The 15,706-nt window shown below is 38.8% G+C and overlaps 1 protein-coding gene across 12 annotated transcripts in view; it reads right to left on the reverse strand.

The window, feature by feature from the left end:
• The window catches only part of mpdz (multiple PDZ domain crumbs cell polarity complex component), a 65,531-nt gene that overhangs the window by 36,872 nt on the left and 12,953 nt on the right, over nucleotides 1-15,706 (reverse strand). For 11 of the 12 annotated variants that reach the window (XM_084711645.1, XM_084711635.1, XM_084711644.1 and 8 more), the window contains 13 exons: nucleotides 15,529-15,651; nucleotides 14,539-14,739; nucleotides 13,011-13,113; nucleotides 11,442-11,530; nucleotides 10,091-10,328; nucleotides 6,936-7,013; nucleotides 6,570-6,649; nucleotides 6,183-6,329; nucleotides 4,972-5,142; nucleotides 4,051-4,236; nucleotides 3,201-3,410; nucleotides 2,010-2,168; nucleotides 537-689 (listed from right to left, as the gene is read on the reverse strand). In XM_084711645.1, coding sequence (XP_084567771.1) covers nucleotides 537-689; nucleotides 2,010-2,168; nucleotides 3,201-3,410; nucleotides 4,051-4,236; nucleotides 4,972-5,142; nucleotides 6,183-6,329; nucleotides 6,570-6,649; nucleotides 6,936-7,013; nucleotides 10,091-10,328; nucleotides 11,442-11,530; nucleotides 13,011-13,113; nucleotides 14,539-14,739; nucleotides 15,529-15,651 — 1,938 coding nt within the window. The remainder of the gene's footprint in view (nucleotides 1-536; nucleotides 690-2,009; nucleotides 2,169-3,200; nucleotides 3,411-4,050; nucleotides 4,237-4,971; nucleotides 5,143-6,182; nucleotides 6,330-6,569; nucleotides 6,650-6,935; nucleotides 7,014-10,090; nucleotides 10,329-11,441; nucleotides 11,531-13,010; nucleotides 13,114-14,538; nucleotides 14,740-15,528; nucleotides 15,652-15,706) is intronic. The other variant, XM_084711641.1, reaches the window with a different exon arrangement.

Raw genomic sequence — 15,706 nt, forward strand, 5'->3', positions numbered from 1 at the left:
CACTGAGCTGCCCGACCTCACACAAACATCTGAAATCTGTTTTGTGAAATCCCTCACTAGCAGAAAATGCCTCCGAGTTGTCCTGGCCCACGTCTGTCCCTCTAGGCTTCCCTATTAAAACATAAATTTCTCAGGAAGGCCTGACAAATAAGGTCAGTCGTGACCTTTGGGAGAACTGGAAGCACACAAACACCCCGAGGAAAGCAGTTTGTGTGCCCCTTGCTCTTCTTTGTTTATTTTCCTTATAATTTAATATCCATTTGGGGAGTTGCTGTACTTGAGGCACTCAGAGCAACAAAAGGAGCCGCAGCCACAATCCTCATCATGTAACAACAAAATCAGTAATGCTGTTACCGCCTCAACAAAGGAAAACAAACATTGCTCATGACATTTTGGCTCCCGATAAGAAAAAAGCAAAGAATAATGACTACATGCCGTATAGCTCGTTGTGACAAAGGGCACTTAGTGTTGCGGTAACATTTAAACAAAATGAGGGAATAATCAAATCGTGCTTGTGGTTTCAAACGGTTGCTCACCTTGGGCGTAGACGCGTGCAGGTAATCCAGGTCTGTGCTGCAGGTGCTTCCATGAAGAGCGATCATGGACGCCTGGAAAGTGTCGTCCTCGATCCCAGAGTAAGAGTGATCTAACACCTTCTCATCACACAGGTCTGCTTCGCTGGTGTCAATCTGCGATAACGAACGGAAGTAGTTTAACCAACTGGAAATACAAAACTGTTCGATATTATTGATCAGTTTGGTAAACTATTCAATCACATAGCTGAAATTACAATGCTATTCTACCAACCTAGTGTCACTGCTGATAAATTTATCTAACTATAAAATACTGTTGATATAACAAAACATTTTTTACTCCCATTTTTCATGAGTTGAAGTAAAAGAAAACTTCTTCTATGTAAACAAAAAGCTGTTTTCTCTCAGATTTTGTTCACAAATATGTTCAAATCAATGTTGGTGAGCACTCCTCCTCCTTTGCCAGGATAATCCATCCATCTGACCAGTGTGGCATACAAAGATGCTGATTAAACTGCAAGATTATTGCACAGGTGTCCCTTGGACTGGACACAAAAGGCCACTCTAAAATATTCAGTTTTATTTAGGAAAAAAGACATTTATCAGACCCTGAACTGTGGCTGTTTCAGATGAGACAACAGATACCGTTATTTTTCTCCTAGGACCGTGGCCAATGGCTGGTACGAGGATGCGTTGGTTAAGCAGAGCTGCCCAAAGAAAATGTACTGGCAATAGCTGATTTATCATTTCAAGCAAATTTTCAAGGAAACTACCAAATATATCTGGCTCCAACTTCTCAAATCTGAATGTTGCAGCTTTTATTTGTTAGTAGTTTGAATGTCTTTGGAGTTTGGGCAGTTGGTCAAACAAAATAAGCTATTTAAAGATGTCACTTTGGGCTTTAGAAAACTATGATTTGTATTCTTATTTACTATTTTCTGACTTTTAATGGACCAAACAATTAATCAACTGAGAAAATAATCATCAGATGATCAATAACAAAATGCTTTGCTCAGGGTTGCCCAAAGTGGGGCCAAAGTTGACCCGCCACAAGATTCAATTTGAGCCACAAGATGTTTATTTGTATTTTTTAAATGCTCTTTAAATATGTATATGTGCAATAATCATACTGTTTAATTAACATCTCGCTATGCCACTCCTGTCCTGATGGATTATCTTGGCAAAGGAGAAGTGCTCACAAACACTTTTTAATACATTTGGGAACAAAATTTGAGAGAAGTAAACCTATTGTTTGCATGGAAGAAGCCTTCAGATTTTTCACTTCAACTAATTTGTATTTTTGTTGTGTAGCTGCATCTATTTGTCAGACAGCTGCTCACATATGACTGCTGCAATATTACAAATAAATAAAGTTGGTCAAATTAAGCAAATATCACATGTAAAGTGCAATTTATTTTTCATTTTTTCAGAATGTTCTGATTGATTTTTTCAGTTTTCCCCCAAAAGCTAACTGACCAATGCAGGCTCTGCTCGGTAAACGACGCCCTCAGCCAGTCCTTCTTCCTCTCCTTCTTCAACCAAAATACTGTTGAAGTCAAATGAATGGATGGTGGATGATGGAGTTATTTCCTGCTCACCATAGGGGTGTGGAGAGTGGGAATATCCACATATTCCCTAGGAAAGTGGAGAAATTCTTTCAGTGTCTCCAGCTTCATGTAATTTGATTTTTTGATTTATTTCTTGTGACCAAATTAAGTAAAAAAAAAAAAAAGATTAGTATGGAATGGGAAAAGATGTTAGAAGTTATTGAGAATTTTTAATTCACTAACTCTAGAGTTAAATATTGATCTTGGTGCAGAAGCAGAGAAATGATTCATGACTTTCTTTGAATTAACAGAAAATCTCTTGAACATTTCACACGTATTCTTCAGGACAGAGCTCCCTGATATTGATTTTGTGTAGCATGCAGCCCAGACAGGTATAAGGAAAGCAAGGAGGCATATTGGAGGATTACACTTGTCAGACTCAATTTTGAGAGCCAATACAACAAAATACCCCTCAGAAGTACATTCCACGTCCTGCAGGAGAGTTGGATAACTCCACAGAGGCTTCCTACAGCACTGTAATCCAGCTAACCTTGGCAGCCCAGAGGTCTCGCTGTGTAATCCAACGGCAGATTCAATACAAGAGAAATGCAGCTCTAAACCCGAAAGAATGGGGGCGGTTTGCAGGGAGAAACGTCCTGTACAAAGAGTACAGGTGCCTGGAGCGATGAACATGCCGTTGGACAGAACCAATATTTTGACAGCTGCCCCGATGTGTTGAAATGTACAAGAGGGTTTGTGCTCCTGGAAAATTCAATAATATAATAATATGAAACAAAGGGCAGGGAGCACTTTAGGTTGGCCGCCTCCTCTGAAAGAACACTGGGTGGAATGTTAAACCATGCAGCCTACCGCCACTGTTTTTCCCGCATGAAAAATTCAAGCCCTCGTAAGGTGAACCCTCATCACTGGATAGTAACTCCCATGGTATAAAGACGGCCTGACTCACCACCTCACATACGTGAAAAGGTATATCCCTGACTTGCTAAGTAAGATTTAAAGCTAATATTTGTCGCTTTACCCCCAACACATAATTCTCCCTTCAGTTTTCAGACAGGTCCAAAGCAAAGCATAAAGAAATAATACTAATTCTGATGCTTACAGGCAGTGGTTTGGCGACTCCGATCTGGACCTTGCCGAGCTTGGCCCCCTTCAGGGCCTGGACGGCGTCCTCCAGGCTGGCGTTCTCCAGGTTGGTGCTGTTGACGTACATAAGGCGGTCTCCCGGCAACAGTCTTCCATCCTGCTCGGCCACGCCGTTGGGAACCAGGGAGCGAATCACGATTACGGTCTTGGCGGGGTCCAGTGGGTCCTGTGGCAGAGCGAGAAGAAGTCAACAGGTAAACTATCACAGACTCAAACTTATATGGAAATAAAATGGACTTTAATGTATTTTAGGGCTGCAACCAACAATTATTGTCATTGTTGATTAATCTGTTGATTATTTTCTCAATTAATTTATAAGTTGTTGGTCAATAAAAGGTCAGAAAATGGTGTAAAATGTCTAAAATGTCTCGTTTTACCCACAACTAAAAGACATTCAGTTTACTGTCAGAGAGGAGTAAAGAAAACAAAAAATATTTACATTTAAAAGCTGGAATCAGAGAATTTTGACTTTAAAAAAAAATCTCAAAATGATTAAAATAAATGAAAAATAGATGGCAATGAATTCAATTAATCAATTCATTGTTGCAGCTCTACTGTAAACATCATATGATAAGTCCTTTTTTCCAACATATTCCTAATGGAAAAGTAATTATCCAAAATGCTAAATATCCAAAATTTCATCAGTTTACAACTATGAATGTAAAGTACTGCTGTCCTGGTAACATAACATACCTCCCTATAAGTTTATGATACAAAAACACAATAAAATCTATAAATGTACAAACACACTGGTATGAAATAATAACAATAACAAATGTCTTTTTTTTCCCAGGAATATTTCCCACCTGATAGTCCAGAATGCTGAATCCCAATCCCCCTTCTCCCTTTTCAAGCTCGATATTCTGGATCTCCAACTCCCACATCGCCAAAGGAGATCCTATCGCCTCCTCTGTCACATTATCCTGTGTCGCCGCTACTGCGTTCACCTCGGAGTCTTCAGCAACCCGTACGCTGCTCAGTTCTATTTGTTTCTGCAGAGGAAAAGCCCAAAATCTCTATGAAACAGCCTTCTTCACTCTTTTACTCCCAACCCATAGGCTGCTACCCTCTGGTTGTGTTTCTGGCTCAGGTTTCTGGCAGTAGATAAAAAGGGAAATATCTTTGGGATGCTAGGGCCTTATTACATTATCATAGATAAAGCTGGAGAGATGAAACACCCCTTTCCCCAAAGGGAAGCTGCTTTTGATGTCTCATATCTCTTCAAATGTTGCTGGCCACTAGCTGCTGAGGTATTAACCAGAATTGGTGTTAATAAACTTTCAGACTGCCCTGCTTATCGCTAAGTCCTAATCCATCATGGTTGGCAATGTGGAAAGCCAATGGAGCGATTGACAGCCCAGGCTAAGCTAATCATGGTTGATGGGTTATAAAGGAGGAGGAGGACCGAAAGAGCACTGCTCTCCAATCATATTCCCTTGCTTATATGCAGGGGCGGGGAAACATTTTTCATGATACATTACTGCATGTCAAGGAGATGCATGAGTTTCCGATTGTACTTATATGAATCATCTGCTGCAATTCTCTGTAAGTACTGCCTGTACAGTAGCCTGTATATTTTTAGCCATAGGTTTTCCCTCTCAAACATAACGAGCCCACATGTCAATTTCATAGTGATTAATTAAAGAAAAACATATACATATATTCTATAGATAATAATTCAAAAATTTACATATATATGTTGTAGTACAGCAATGCAAATGAAGTACCTTTAACTCAGATGTCGTGGACAAAGCTTCTGGCTCTGGTTGGACAGCATCCATGTCAGTCTGCAGGTGAGGGGCGGGCCTACAGCATGTCATGTACACACAGAGTGGAAGCTCCTTCAAGATCCTGACGACTTCTTTGTGGGTCTCACCAATTAGAGATATACCATTGACCTGTGACAGAAAAAGTTAGGCTTAGCACGCCACAAATAAATACAGTATCCAGGGATTAAAGCAGTATTAATTGATGTCAGCAGAAAAACTTGTAAACTCATTATTGACATATTTGTAAATTATAAAGGTGTGACAAATGTGCTAGCAAACATTAGCATTCAGTTGTAGTCATGTTTCTGACCACTTGACAAAGTCCAAGATTTACTCTCCTTTTCGCTCTGTTTTTGGTCTCCACCGACTCCTGAGGGAAATCCTTTGCTCTTTCACCGCTAAATGTTCCACAATGTTCACCCACAAGTTACTAACTGCCATTTTAGTGCTTGGCATTTTGGCATGCAGTGCGTTTATACTGTAGGAGCTTCTGTGCAGCTACCTGCTGTGGCTGGAAACAGGGTTGATGGGAGCAGTGACGACAAGCTGAAAAGGGCTGAAACTGAGCTAAGGAGGACCGCAGAGTTGGGTTATAATTCTTTGTCACACTGACTGTAAACAAAGATGGACGACGTTTCTCCACTTTCTTGCACTGTACAAAAGTGAAGCCGCAGCATCAAGGCAACACCCGGCTGACTCAGTCACGAGCAAAGCTCAGCTGTCAATCATGACACGAAACGAACTTTTTATTGCATCAAATAGCTAAAAACCAAACTCATCAGAAAAATCAGTGTGACAGAAACTACCTAAATGACAGACACCATCTTGGGTAAAAATTTATCTGACTTCTATTCATATGTTCTACTTGGGTTTATGACCTATACTGCAACCCGCCACCAGGGGGCGATCAAGATGTTTTGGCTTCAACATATTTTAACAACAGAGGCACTACGAGGAACAATCTCTGCATGTACATTTAAGTATATGTATATGTTGCATATCAAAAAAACTTGTCCATTTCTACCCCACAAACAACCTATTTTTTAAATACATGTAGACAGTTGAAACTTTATTAGTGGCAACAAAGTTTAATGCAATATGAAAACATCTGTTCATATTGCATTAACCGTTTTGACTGAATGATCTCTTTCTTTTAAGGGGCCATGTACCTCGAGCAGTTCATCTCCACTGAACAGCTTGCCACAGCGACCGACGGGTCCCTCAGGTAGAACAGAGCGGATGTAATGATGCCCGCTGTTGGCTTCCAGACTGATGCCCAGGCCGCTGCTCTCGCTAAACTTCTCCACCTGAGCCACCTGTCACGCAAAAACAGGAAAACACAGTTAGAATATGAAACATTTTGTCTATTACAAATGATTTTTATTTTACTATAAATCTACTAATAACTCAGTCTGTTTTGTTTGAGGACTCAAGTCATTCTTGCTTTGAAGATACCAATTTTGAGCTGTTCACCATTCTGAAGTAACTGCACCAGGTTCTGGTGAGTATAATTTAATTCAGGAGAGAAAGGAATTGACTTCGAAAAAGAAACTTACTACAACTTCATTACTTGGACCCAGAATTTCTTGCCACTTCTTCATTAGTTCTTCCTCTTCAAAGGCTGTTAGCTTCATCCCTTTGAAAAACACAATGCAAAGTACTCTTAAGTATTCATATACAAAACAACATAAAAGGCAAATCTGTGATAAATCATTCACAGCAGGCGATGCGTTATAAATTTCTAACAATTTGCAGGGTGCTAATGTTGTGTTTGAAGAAAAAGGAAAATTCTGTAACTGCTCAGGATGTCCTCTCAGTGTGTTTTGCCGGTTAGTGTGGTCCTGACAACAATAAGCCTTATCTCTCAGTTGTGTGCCCAGTATCTGTGCCGGTGTACTTAAAGAAGAATCCCAGCCTCCTACCATGTGTGTCCTCTGTTAGCTGATCCGTGGCTGGGCTGACATCAGATCCTTCACTCTTTGTCTGCGGCGGCTTTTCATCTGTGGTGACAGTAAACACACAATGAGACACACAGGGAGATGGACAGGGGCCGGCAGCGGCACAGACGCGTGACAGTAGACGAATACGGCCGCTGGAAAAAAAAAAAAAAGCAATCTACTCTCCGGTAACAGCACACATACATGCAAAAAAAACCCCACAAACATTCATGATGAATTTATTTGGACGAGCTCTGCTGCTTTTTTCTTCCATAAGAGTGTTCCTGCTTTTTCATAACCACCCTCGGTTAAGAAGAGGAACCCATCTCATTTCCCAAAAAAGATCTACATACCCCTGCTGATGTTATCCATAATGACAGACTATAAACATTCCACGACTTCAAATACAAGTTTAATGATCCCGGTACTGTTTTTTACAACTCCACGCCACTTTTTTATGTCTTTGGAGTTCCACAGGGCACCAAACTGGTCACCCATGAAATTACTACCCATGCACCCAGGCAAGACACTGTACTGTAGTTGTACTTCAGCACCTTTTAAGTGCTAACATAAAGCTAATACTAGCTAGTCTGGTGTGCCAAAAGGAACTCAACAACCCTAACACTGACTTGACAACAATTTAAGTGAGTAATTAAATTTCTTTTCACACTCCCAACCATTAAATGACCAATTCCAACGTTGTACACCAGGCCTATTCAATTACTCTGAAAAAAGTAAAGCGATAAGGGGGCAGATCTTTACATTTCCAGTGTCTGACCTGTAGAGTTAGGAACTATGCACATTTTTGTTTTTTCTCCATTTTATTAGTTTTCACAATCGGAAAAGAAATATTATGTACAAGAAAAAAACAATGCACATCTGTAATCCTACATGAAAAGTAGCTTGTTGTTTTAATGAAGTGCTTAATTTGCATTTAACATCTTTTTTCTCTCAGTTCCACCTACTTAAACCGCCTGAATTAAAACTTTTTAAAAATAATAAGTGTTTCTGTGCTTAACAACAAATATAACCACTGAAGGGGCTAATTATCCCACTAATAAAATAATAAAATGCTAATGTTCTATTAAACAGTGTACTCACCCATACACTTAGAACATTTTCTGGTTATTTAAATAAAATGGCAATGATATTCTTTTCTTGTATTTATAAATGATGAGGTTGTCAGAATGATGTTGTTAAAGGGGCAGATTTGGCAACTAGTTGAACAGGCCTGTGTACAACAATCCTGTGAACACATTCCCAGGAAGTAAGCTAAAAGATTTTACCAAACTATTTTGGTTTTTTTTTTAAAAAACCAAGGGAGCTCCAGAGACCTAGTCTCATACAATATGGGGATGCACTGATATAGACTCTTTTCTTTATCTCACATACTTAAAAGTAAAAACTCTTGTAATTGTTTATTTTTTCTGACAGATTTCATAGCAGCCAAGAAAATACTGGCCTCCTCTTTCTGCCCACTGCTGGCAGCTAGTTTTTCTGCAGGTTTTTGGGCTATAACTTCCTGTTGCCAAATCGGATCGCTTTCAAGCTCCATCTATCACTATTGACAACTTATGCAAGTTGCTTTTCTCGCTTCTGCGATAGCCTGGAGGTCCTGTCAGTACAGCTGGAGACAAGAATCCTTCTGTTTACTCTCTGTCTATCATTTATGTTGTATCATAAAAAATTCAAAAAGTTATTTAAAAACATGAAGTGCATCATGTGTACGAGCACATGCATGCAGACCTCAGCTGTAACTCAAATGCCAGTTCCTTAGTTGTGTGGATGCCCTCTCAAATATTAGGCATCTTATGCTTATTTATCACTGAATATTTCAAGAATTTCCTTCGGGATTAATAAAGTTCTGTCTTGCTGTATCATATATTCTATTGTTCAGAGTCAGATCTTTGGGTTATTTCTGTTTCTGGCTTTAGGGTTAATCCAACCAATCTAGTATATTAATGAAAGAGAAGGGTAGCACACTGCAGAAATTGTTTTACAAAGTGCTTAACGTTATTTCCACAGCTGAGAAAATAGCTTTAACCTCTTGGCCTTTGCCAGTGATTATTAATGAGTGCTTTCACTCTCTTATTAGGGGAAGATGGTCAGTAATGTCAGCGTACTTATTCTTATTATTATTATCTAGGAAGCCAAGACTTTAGTTGAAGGGGAATGCATGAGATTGTCATTACAATGTCATAACCATATCATGACCTGCCTTGTTTGTCATAAAGTGTGAAGACAAGACAACATAACCTGTCACTATATTTTTCATGACAAATTCACATTATAAAAGAGTACCAAGGCAGTTGTCCTGCTGGGTTTGGTTTCTGTCAGGGTGAGTCAGCTAATTAGGCAGCTAACTCCCTGCCTAACCAACCTAACTAGTAGTAAAATAACTAACCATTATCTATCCTCTGGGTAACTCTGTAAGCCAAATCCCCTTGGTCCTGTACTCTGTTGTCAAACTTAGCATATAACATTTAATGACGTCTTTATAACGAGTCCAAATTATACCACAATAACGTTACTGTATTGACTAATGTCAGCTGTCATACCAAAGACATCTAAAATAATGTCAACTTTACATTAAATAATGACATAATTTACCAAAGTACACTTATTGGCGACTGCCATAAACATCAAAAAATCCTTCAGTGTAATGACAGTTTTATGCACATCCCTTCCAATAAAGTATTCATCAAGAGGAACACTTTAACAGGCAAATGTAATTTATTCAGTTCATTTATAAATATTAATTCAAGTGTAAAATATTTACAGAAATATTAACAAATCAATCCTTCTGTAGCAGAGTAAAAGACATCTGCTACATATTTAATAGAGGGCCAGCTTTCTCATTCTCAGTATATCACGATGTTGACATCAGTTTGGACTGTATTTGAGTCTATCTCGAGTCAGTGTTTTTCATATGCAGCTGGAGAATATTCTGCTTCTGTATTTTAAAGATATTGATAAAAGTGGCAGAAATTTCCATTTGGAGTCACTTGTCACTGCATCATAAAATACTCCAGTCGAAACCACATTTACACATCAAATGACACCTTTTTTTTGACAGGATGATGAGTAACAAGGAACGTGTTTTTGTCTTTATTAAATTTCTCTCACTTTATCCCTCCTACCTTGAGCGGCAGCCTCCTCAGCCTTCTTCATCTCCAGCTCCAGCTCCCTCATCACAGTGGTGGTGGTGGGGATGGTGGTGGACGGGGGCAGGATGGTGACGCTGGGGGCCACGGCGGGGGGGATTTCGTCGGGCCTAAAGCCCCGTCGCATCAGCTTAAGGTGGACAGTCTGGCCTGTGTGTCTGAGCACCTCCACCGCCTGCTGATTGGTGTATCCCTGGATGTTTACGCCATCGACCTGCAGAGGGCCATCATTTGTGAGCCCATGGATTAACGTGGATATGTTTGCTCAATTGTCACCCACACTCTTCCTGATGGGCTGAGGTTCTACCCAGAACTGTTTGCTTCTCATCCAAATAACCCTTTTTTGAAGAAAGATTTCTTCAAGGGTTCACATTAGAATCCCCCCAGGTGAGTAGATGAAACCTTTGGAATATTAAAGGGTTCTTGGTTCTAAATGAAAACCTTGGAATATAAAAAGGTTCTCAATTGAACGTCCTGGGGGGGTTCTTGTAAGCACCCTAGACAGATGGGAAGATTCTGGATAGAACCCCCCAGAAAAGATTTAGTTTGGATCCATTGCAACATAGAAGGGTTCATCTGTAGCACCTCTCATATGGGGTTACGGGTGAAACCTTTGACAGATGGCATAACCCTTAACTCTAGTAAAAACTCTCTGAATGGCTTCTCTTTATAAAATCTACTTCTAGGAATTAAACAGGGTTCTCTTGGAGGATAAGTTGAAGAACTTTTATGGTTTCTAGTTAGTGCCTTCAGTGTATATTCTGCGATGGAGTATTATAATATATTGTAGCCACTGACTTTATTTGTTTACATCATTTAGTACAGGTAAAAACTGTGCAAGTTTAAAGAATTCTAAGTCAATTAAGTGTTTTATTAAGCTCTTAAGTTGGTCCCAAAGCACATCATCATTTAGGCTTAAGAACAAAACTCAATTAAGCACGAACACACCAGAACAAAACAAGAGTTTGTGAGAACATCAGCCAACACGGGGCAACATTAACTTATGTTTTAAATGATGCAAGAAATTACACACAGTTTAACTTCATTGTTAATGTCCTGCAGTAATGAAACAAAAAATTTAATTGCTCAGTGTGCCAATTCAAGACTCTTTTATATTCAAAGTCAAAAGAAAAAAAAAACACTCTTTGAACTATCAGTTAATTGTGAATTATTCATTATGCATATGATAATTTCCCTCCCATTGACTAAATGAGTAAATGTGATCACTATAATAGATAATATAAAACATTCACTGCAAATTTTACCTCATGCCACATGAAGAAAGGGAAAATAGTAATATCTGCAAAGAGCATGATTAGGTACTTACAGCTATTATCTGGTCTCCAACGTGAATACGGCCATCTTGATCTACTGCGCTGTCTTTTGTTATGCTCTTAACGAAAATACCAGAGGGCTCTGAGGAATCAGAACAAGAATAAAAAATTTAACGAGATCGGGGAAGTAGGTACAAATCATAAGACCCGAAGAGAAAAGCAAACAGATGTTTCAGTTTAATGTTAAAAGTCAATATTAAAAAAAACTCATAAACGATGATATGATAAACCCACTGTACTTAATGACAAATGTAGAGTGCTTTTTCTCCAGAGGCAATTCGATATTCAATTTATTTCAATTAATTTAACAGGTTATATAAAAGGCAGTATGTGGTCCCATTACGCTGCAGCTTAGTGATACATTTTACAGGCTAATAAACCAGAAAACATATTTCAAAGTTGATTTTTTGGGATGCTTTTGGGGCAGCAGAAAAAGCTAAAAACGTTTACATCACCTTATACAGTTGTTGTGGTTAATGTTTTGTAACATCCAGTACACACATGGCAGCAATAGCATCCATTTGAAGTTGTGTTTCTGTCCACCAGATAAACGTAAATCTAAGATTTACTCTTTTTAGCTCTATTTTTGGTTCCTGTGGAAATTATCTGTGTCTCAGCTGTTAAATGCTCCAAGTTAACTTTGTCTGTCCACTGGGGCTGCAACTACTGATTATTGTCATCGTAGATTAATCTACAGATTAATTTCACTATCACTCGATTGTTTAGTTTATAACATGTCAAAAGGTTTGTCAAAAAAATCTCATCACAACCTCCAAAGTGACCAAAATAGTTTCATTTGTCCAACCACTAGCCCAAAACCCAAAGACTACCCAAAATACATCATAAATGACAAAGTAAAGTAGCAAATCCTAATCAAAATAGTTTGCAAGTAATTTTCCTTCGATTGACTAATCGATAATTGATGGATCAACAAATCGTTGGTGCTCTACTGTTTACCACTTGGTGTTGGGCAGCTTGAAACAGGGTTTATGATAACCGAGTGTGCGGGTCTAAAAAAACAAAATGAGCTAAAAGATGCAAAGAACACTCCGTCTGTTATTGTTTCTTGATTTATTTTGAAGTTCTTGCCTTCTGTCTTCTTTCTGTGGCTTCGCTTCCTGTCTTTGTCTTTTTCCCTTTTTTGATTACTGTTATTTTTTTCACCTGCCCCTGACTTTGTTATTTGTGTCAAGCGTCCTTGCGTTTTCCTCTGTGTTGCCTTGTGGTTTTCGGACATTCCTCTGGACATCTCGACTTTGGATTTTGCTTGCTGTTATGAATTTGTTTGCCTATGGATTGCTATCTGATTTTGACCTGCCTTACCCTCATAAGCTTTCATATTTTCATTTTGTTTCATTAAATCTTCTTCACTGCAGCAACTTTGCCTCAAGTCTGCATTTTGGGTCCATTGACTTGTTTTTCCCAGTAACCTCATTTTAAAGTTTCATATTACACATTTGATTTATTGTTTAGAAAAACAAGAATACTGCAGCTTAAATGATTAAATAAATAAATACAGTGAAACACAAATTTAAATGGTTTCACATAATGCCATTTCTCACCGGAGTTTTTATCTCCAACGTAGCCAGCGATAGTGATCCCTAGTCCCTGGGTGTTTTTGGTAAGACACACATCAAATGCTTCAGCCTCCTCTTCCTCATAGTCCTGCAAAAACATAAATGGGCACATCAGGTATAAACATCCACTAACCAAATGAAAGTAAAGGATGATTCCCACCAAAGAGCAACTTGTCCTATTGAAAGTTTAAACGACACACACTGAGCACGCCAGTTTTTTTCTTCTTCTTAAAGAATGATTCATTTAGCCACAGTGGAAAAGAAAGTCGTGCCACTTAAGTCATCCGACTGCAAACGCCAAAATACATTCTTTAACTTTGACAATGAGCGTTCTGAACCTGGCAGCCATAAAAACACAGAGATAATGCGTGCAATCAAATGAATGTTCGTCATTCATACAGTGAGTCACTGAAATTCATTAATGTTTAAATAGGGCTGAGTGTTGAGAATAGCCATGAAATTGCTGTTTGTAAGTGCTGTTGCTGAGAAAGTAAAGCAATTGCTTTGCTCTCCAGAGGTGAGTCACAGGTTCTAACCTGCTATTTTCTTTAATTCTATTTATCTGGACCTGTCAAGAGTAAGAGAGGATGAAACTGGAGATAAAAGACCTGAACTTTAGTTCTGAAGTGTTTTTGATAAAAGTGTATAACTCTGAGTATGTCATATATAGTAATAAATTACCATCTTGATGATTTGCTATAGAGAAACTGTGCAACACTTTATTTGAAGGAGTGTGTGTAAGACTGTCATTACACTGTCATAACCTTGTCATGACACCTGACATGAAATGAAGGAGTCTTCACGAATGTTTATGACTCTTGTCATTTAGTCAGTTATGTCATTTTGAATGTAAAGTTAACATTGTTTGCTATGTCTTTATTATGATAACTTGACATTAACCAACACAACATAACATATCAATGTCTTTGTCATAACAACTTGACACTTAAAGAAACTGTTTAACTTTATGTCTTAACATGACATTAAACTGTCACATGTGACTTGGCTGCCATAAGACCATTATAAGTGTGTCATGAATATTTTTCTCAACCTTAAGTAAAGTGCTCCACTCTGGACTTGTCACAAAGATGCTATTAAGTTCCTTTGAGTATGATATTGTCAAGCTGTCATGAAAAAGACATACTTGTCTTGGTAAATGTAAAGTTGTCATAGCAAAGGCATTATTGGCCTGATGAATGTCAAGTTTACATAACAAAGATATCTCAAACAATGTAAACTTTAAAGCATTAAGGATGATATGATTAACCAGAGGACACTTGTTGACAACAGTTACAACCATTCATAAAGACTCCTTCATGTTCATGACAGGTGTCATGACATAGTTATGACAGTGTAATTACAGTGTTATGCACACCCGTTCAAATAAAGTGTTACCAAATTGACATTTAGTATAATAATATCATGAAATCCGTTTGAAACATTTCCTGATTGTACAAATGCATATAAATTTTCAGCCATATTTTTTGTTTACTCTGAAACAGCCTCTTCTCACCTGTTGTTCGTTGACAGTGGGGAGCACCACAGGCATGATAGCAGAGACGGAGGGATTCTCATCCACAGGTCCCCTGGTGACGACAAGCTTCACCCTGTTGCCACACTGCCGGAGCACCTGGGCCACCTGCTCGCTGCCCATGCCGTACAGGTCAGTGTCTCCGATTCTCAGGATGTGGTCTCCACTGCGCAGGCGACCGTCCTGAGGTAGAAAAAGTCTGGTTAGCTTCAGCAGAAATCAAACCCAAAAGAAAAGACTCATACTCATAACATATTATGTACTCTTAAAAATAAGTGTTCCAAAAGGGTTCTTCCTGAAGGGCTAAGGATCTACCAAGATTTGTCAAAGGTTCTTCGAAAGACTAGAGATTCCATTACAAACCCTTTTCATCCAAGCTACCCATTTGGGAAAACAGAGTTCTTCAAGGATTGTTGACAACAATCAACAAAGATGTTTTCTCAATTTAAACAATAGCACAGACTGTTAAAACAATCTATGGGATTCAAAAATATTTGGCCCCATCTGAACACAATATGGTTCTTCGGAGAACCCTGAGAAAAAGTTACTGGTGTAACCCTAATAAAATATATTTTTCAATCCCTCTAAGTGGAACCTTTGGAATACAAAGGAGTTCTCAGTAGGATGCACAGGGTGGGTTCAAGATAAAACCCTTGAAATATAAAAGGGCTCATGATAAAACTCCTTGGGTGGGTTCTACATGAAACCCTTGGAATACAAAAGGGTTCTCGGTAGTACCTCCTGAGTGGGATCTAGATTAAACCATTGTTCTCGGTGGAATGTTCTGCAGACGGTTTTAGCTATAACTCTTTAGGTTGGGTTTGGGACTTTTACAAAAGGTTCTGCCAGGAACCAAGAGGGTTTCTCATATAAGGATAAGCCAAAGAACGCGATATGGTTTCACTTTATAAAGAATGCTACACACTCCAAAACCCGGTTCTCAAAGAAAGCAGACATGCATTATGCAATCACCTGATCAGCTATGCCTCCAGGAAGGATGGTTTTGACAATGACCCCAGTGGTTTTACCTCCCACGATACCAAAGCCGAGACCAGTGCCATCATTGACGAGCTCAATTGTCTCCACGTGCTGCCACTACGGGTTGTAAAAGAGAAGAAACAATAAAACCAATAAATTAACTTTTGAACAA

Source organism: Lutjanus erythropterus, chromosome 23, assembly GCF_056507025.1.
Source record: "Lutjanus erythropterus isolate fLutEry1 chromosome 23, fLutEry1.hap2, whole genome shotgun sequence".
Taxonomy (NCBI): domain Eukaryota; kingdom Metazoa; phylum Chordata; class Actinopteri; order Lutjaniformes; family Lutjanidae; genus Lutjanus; species Lutjanus erythropterus.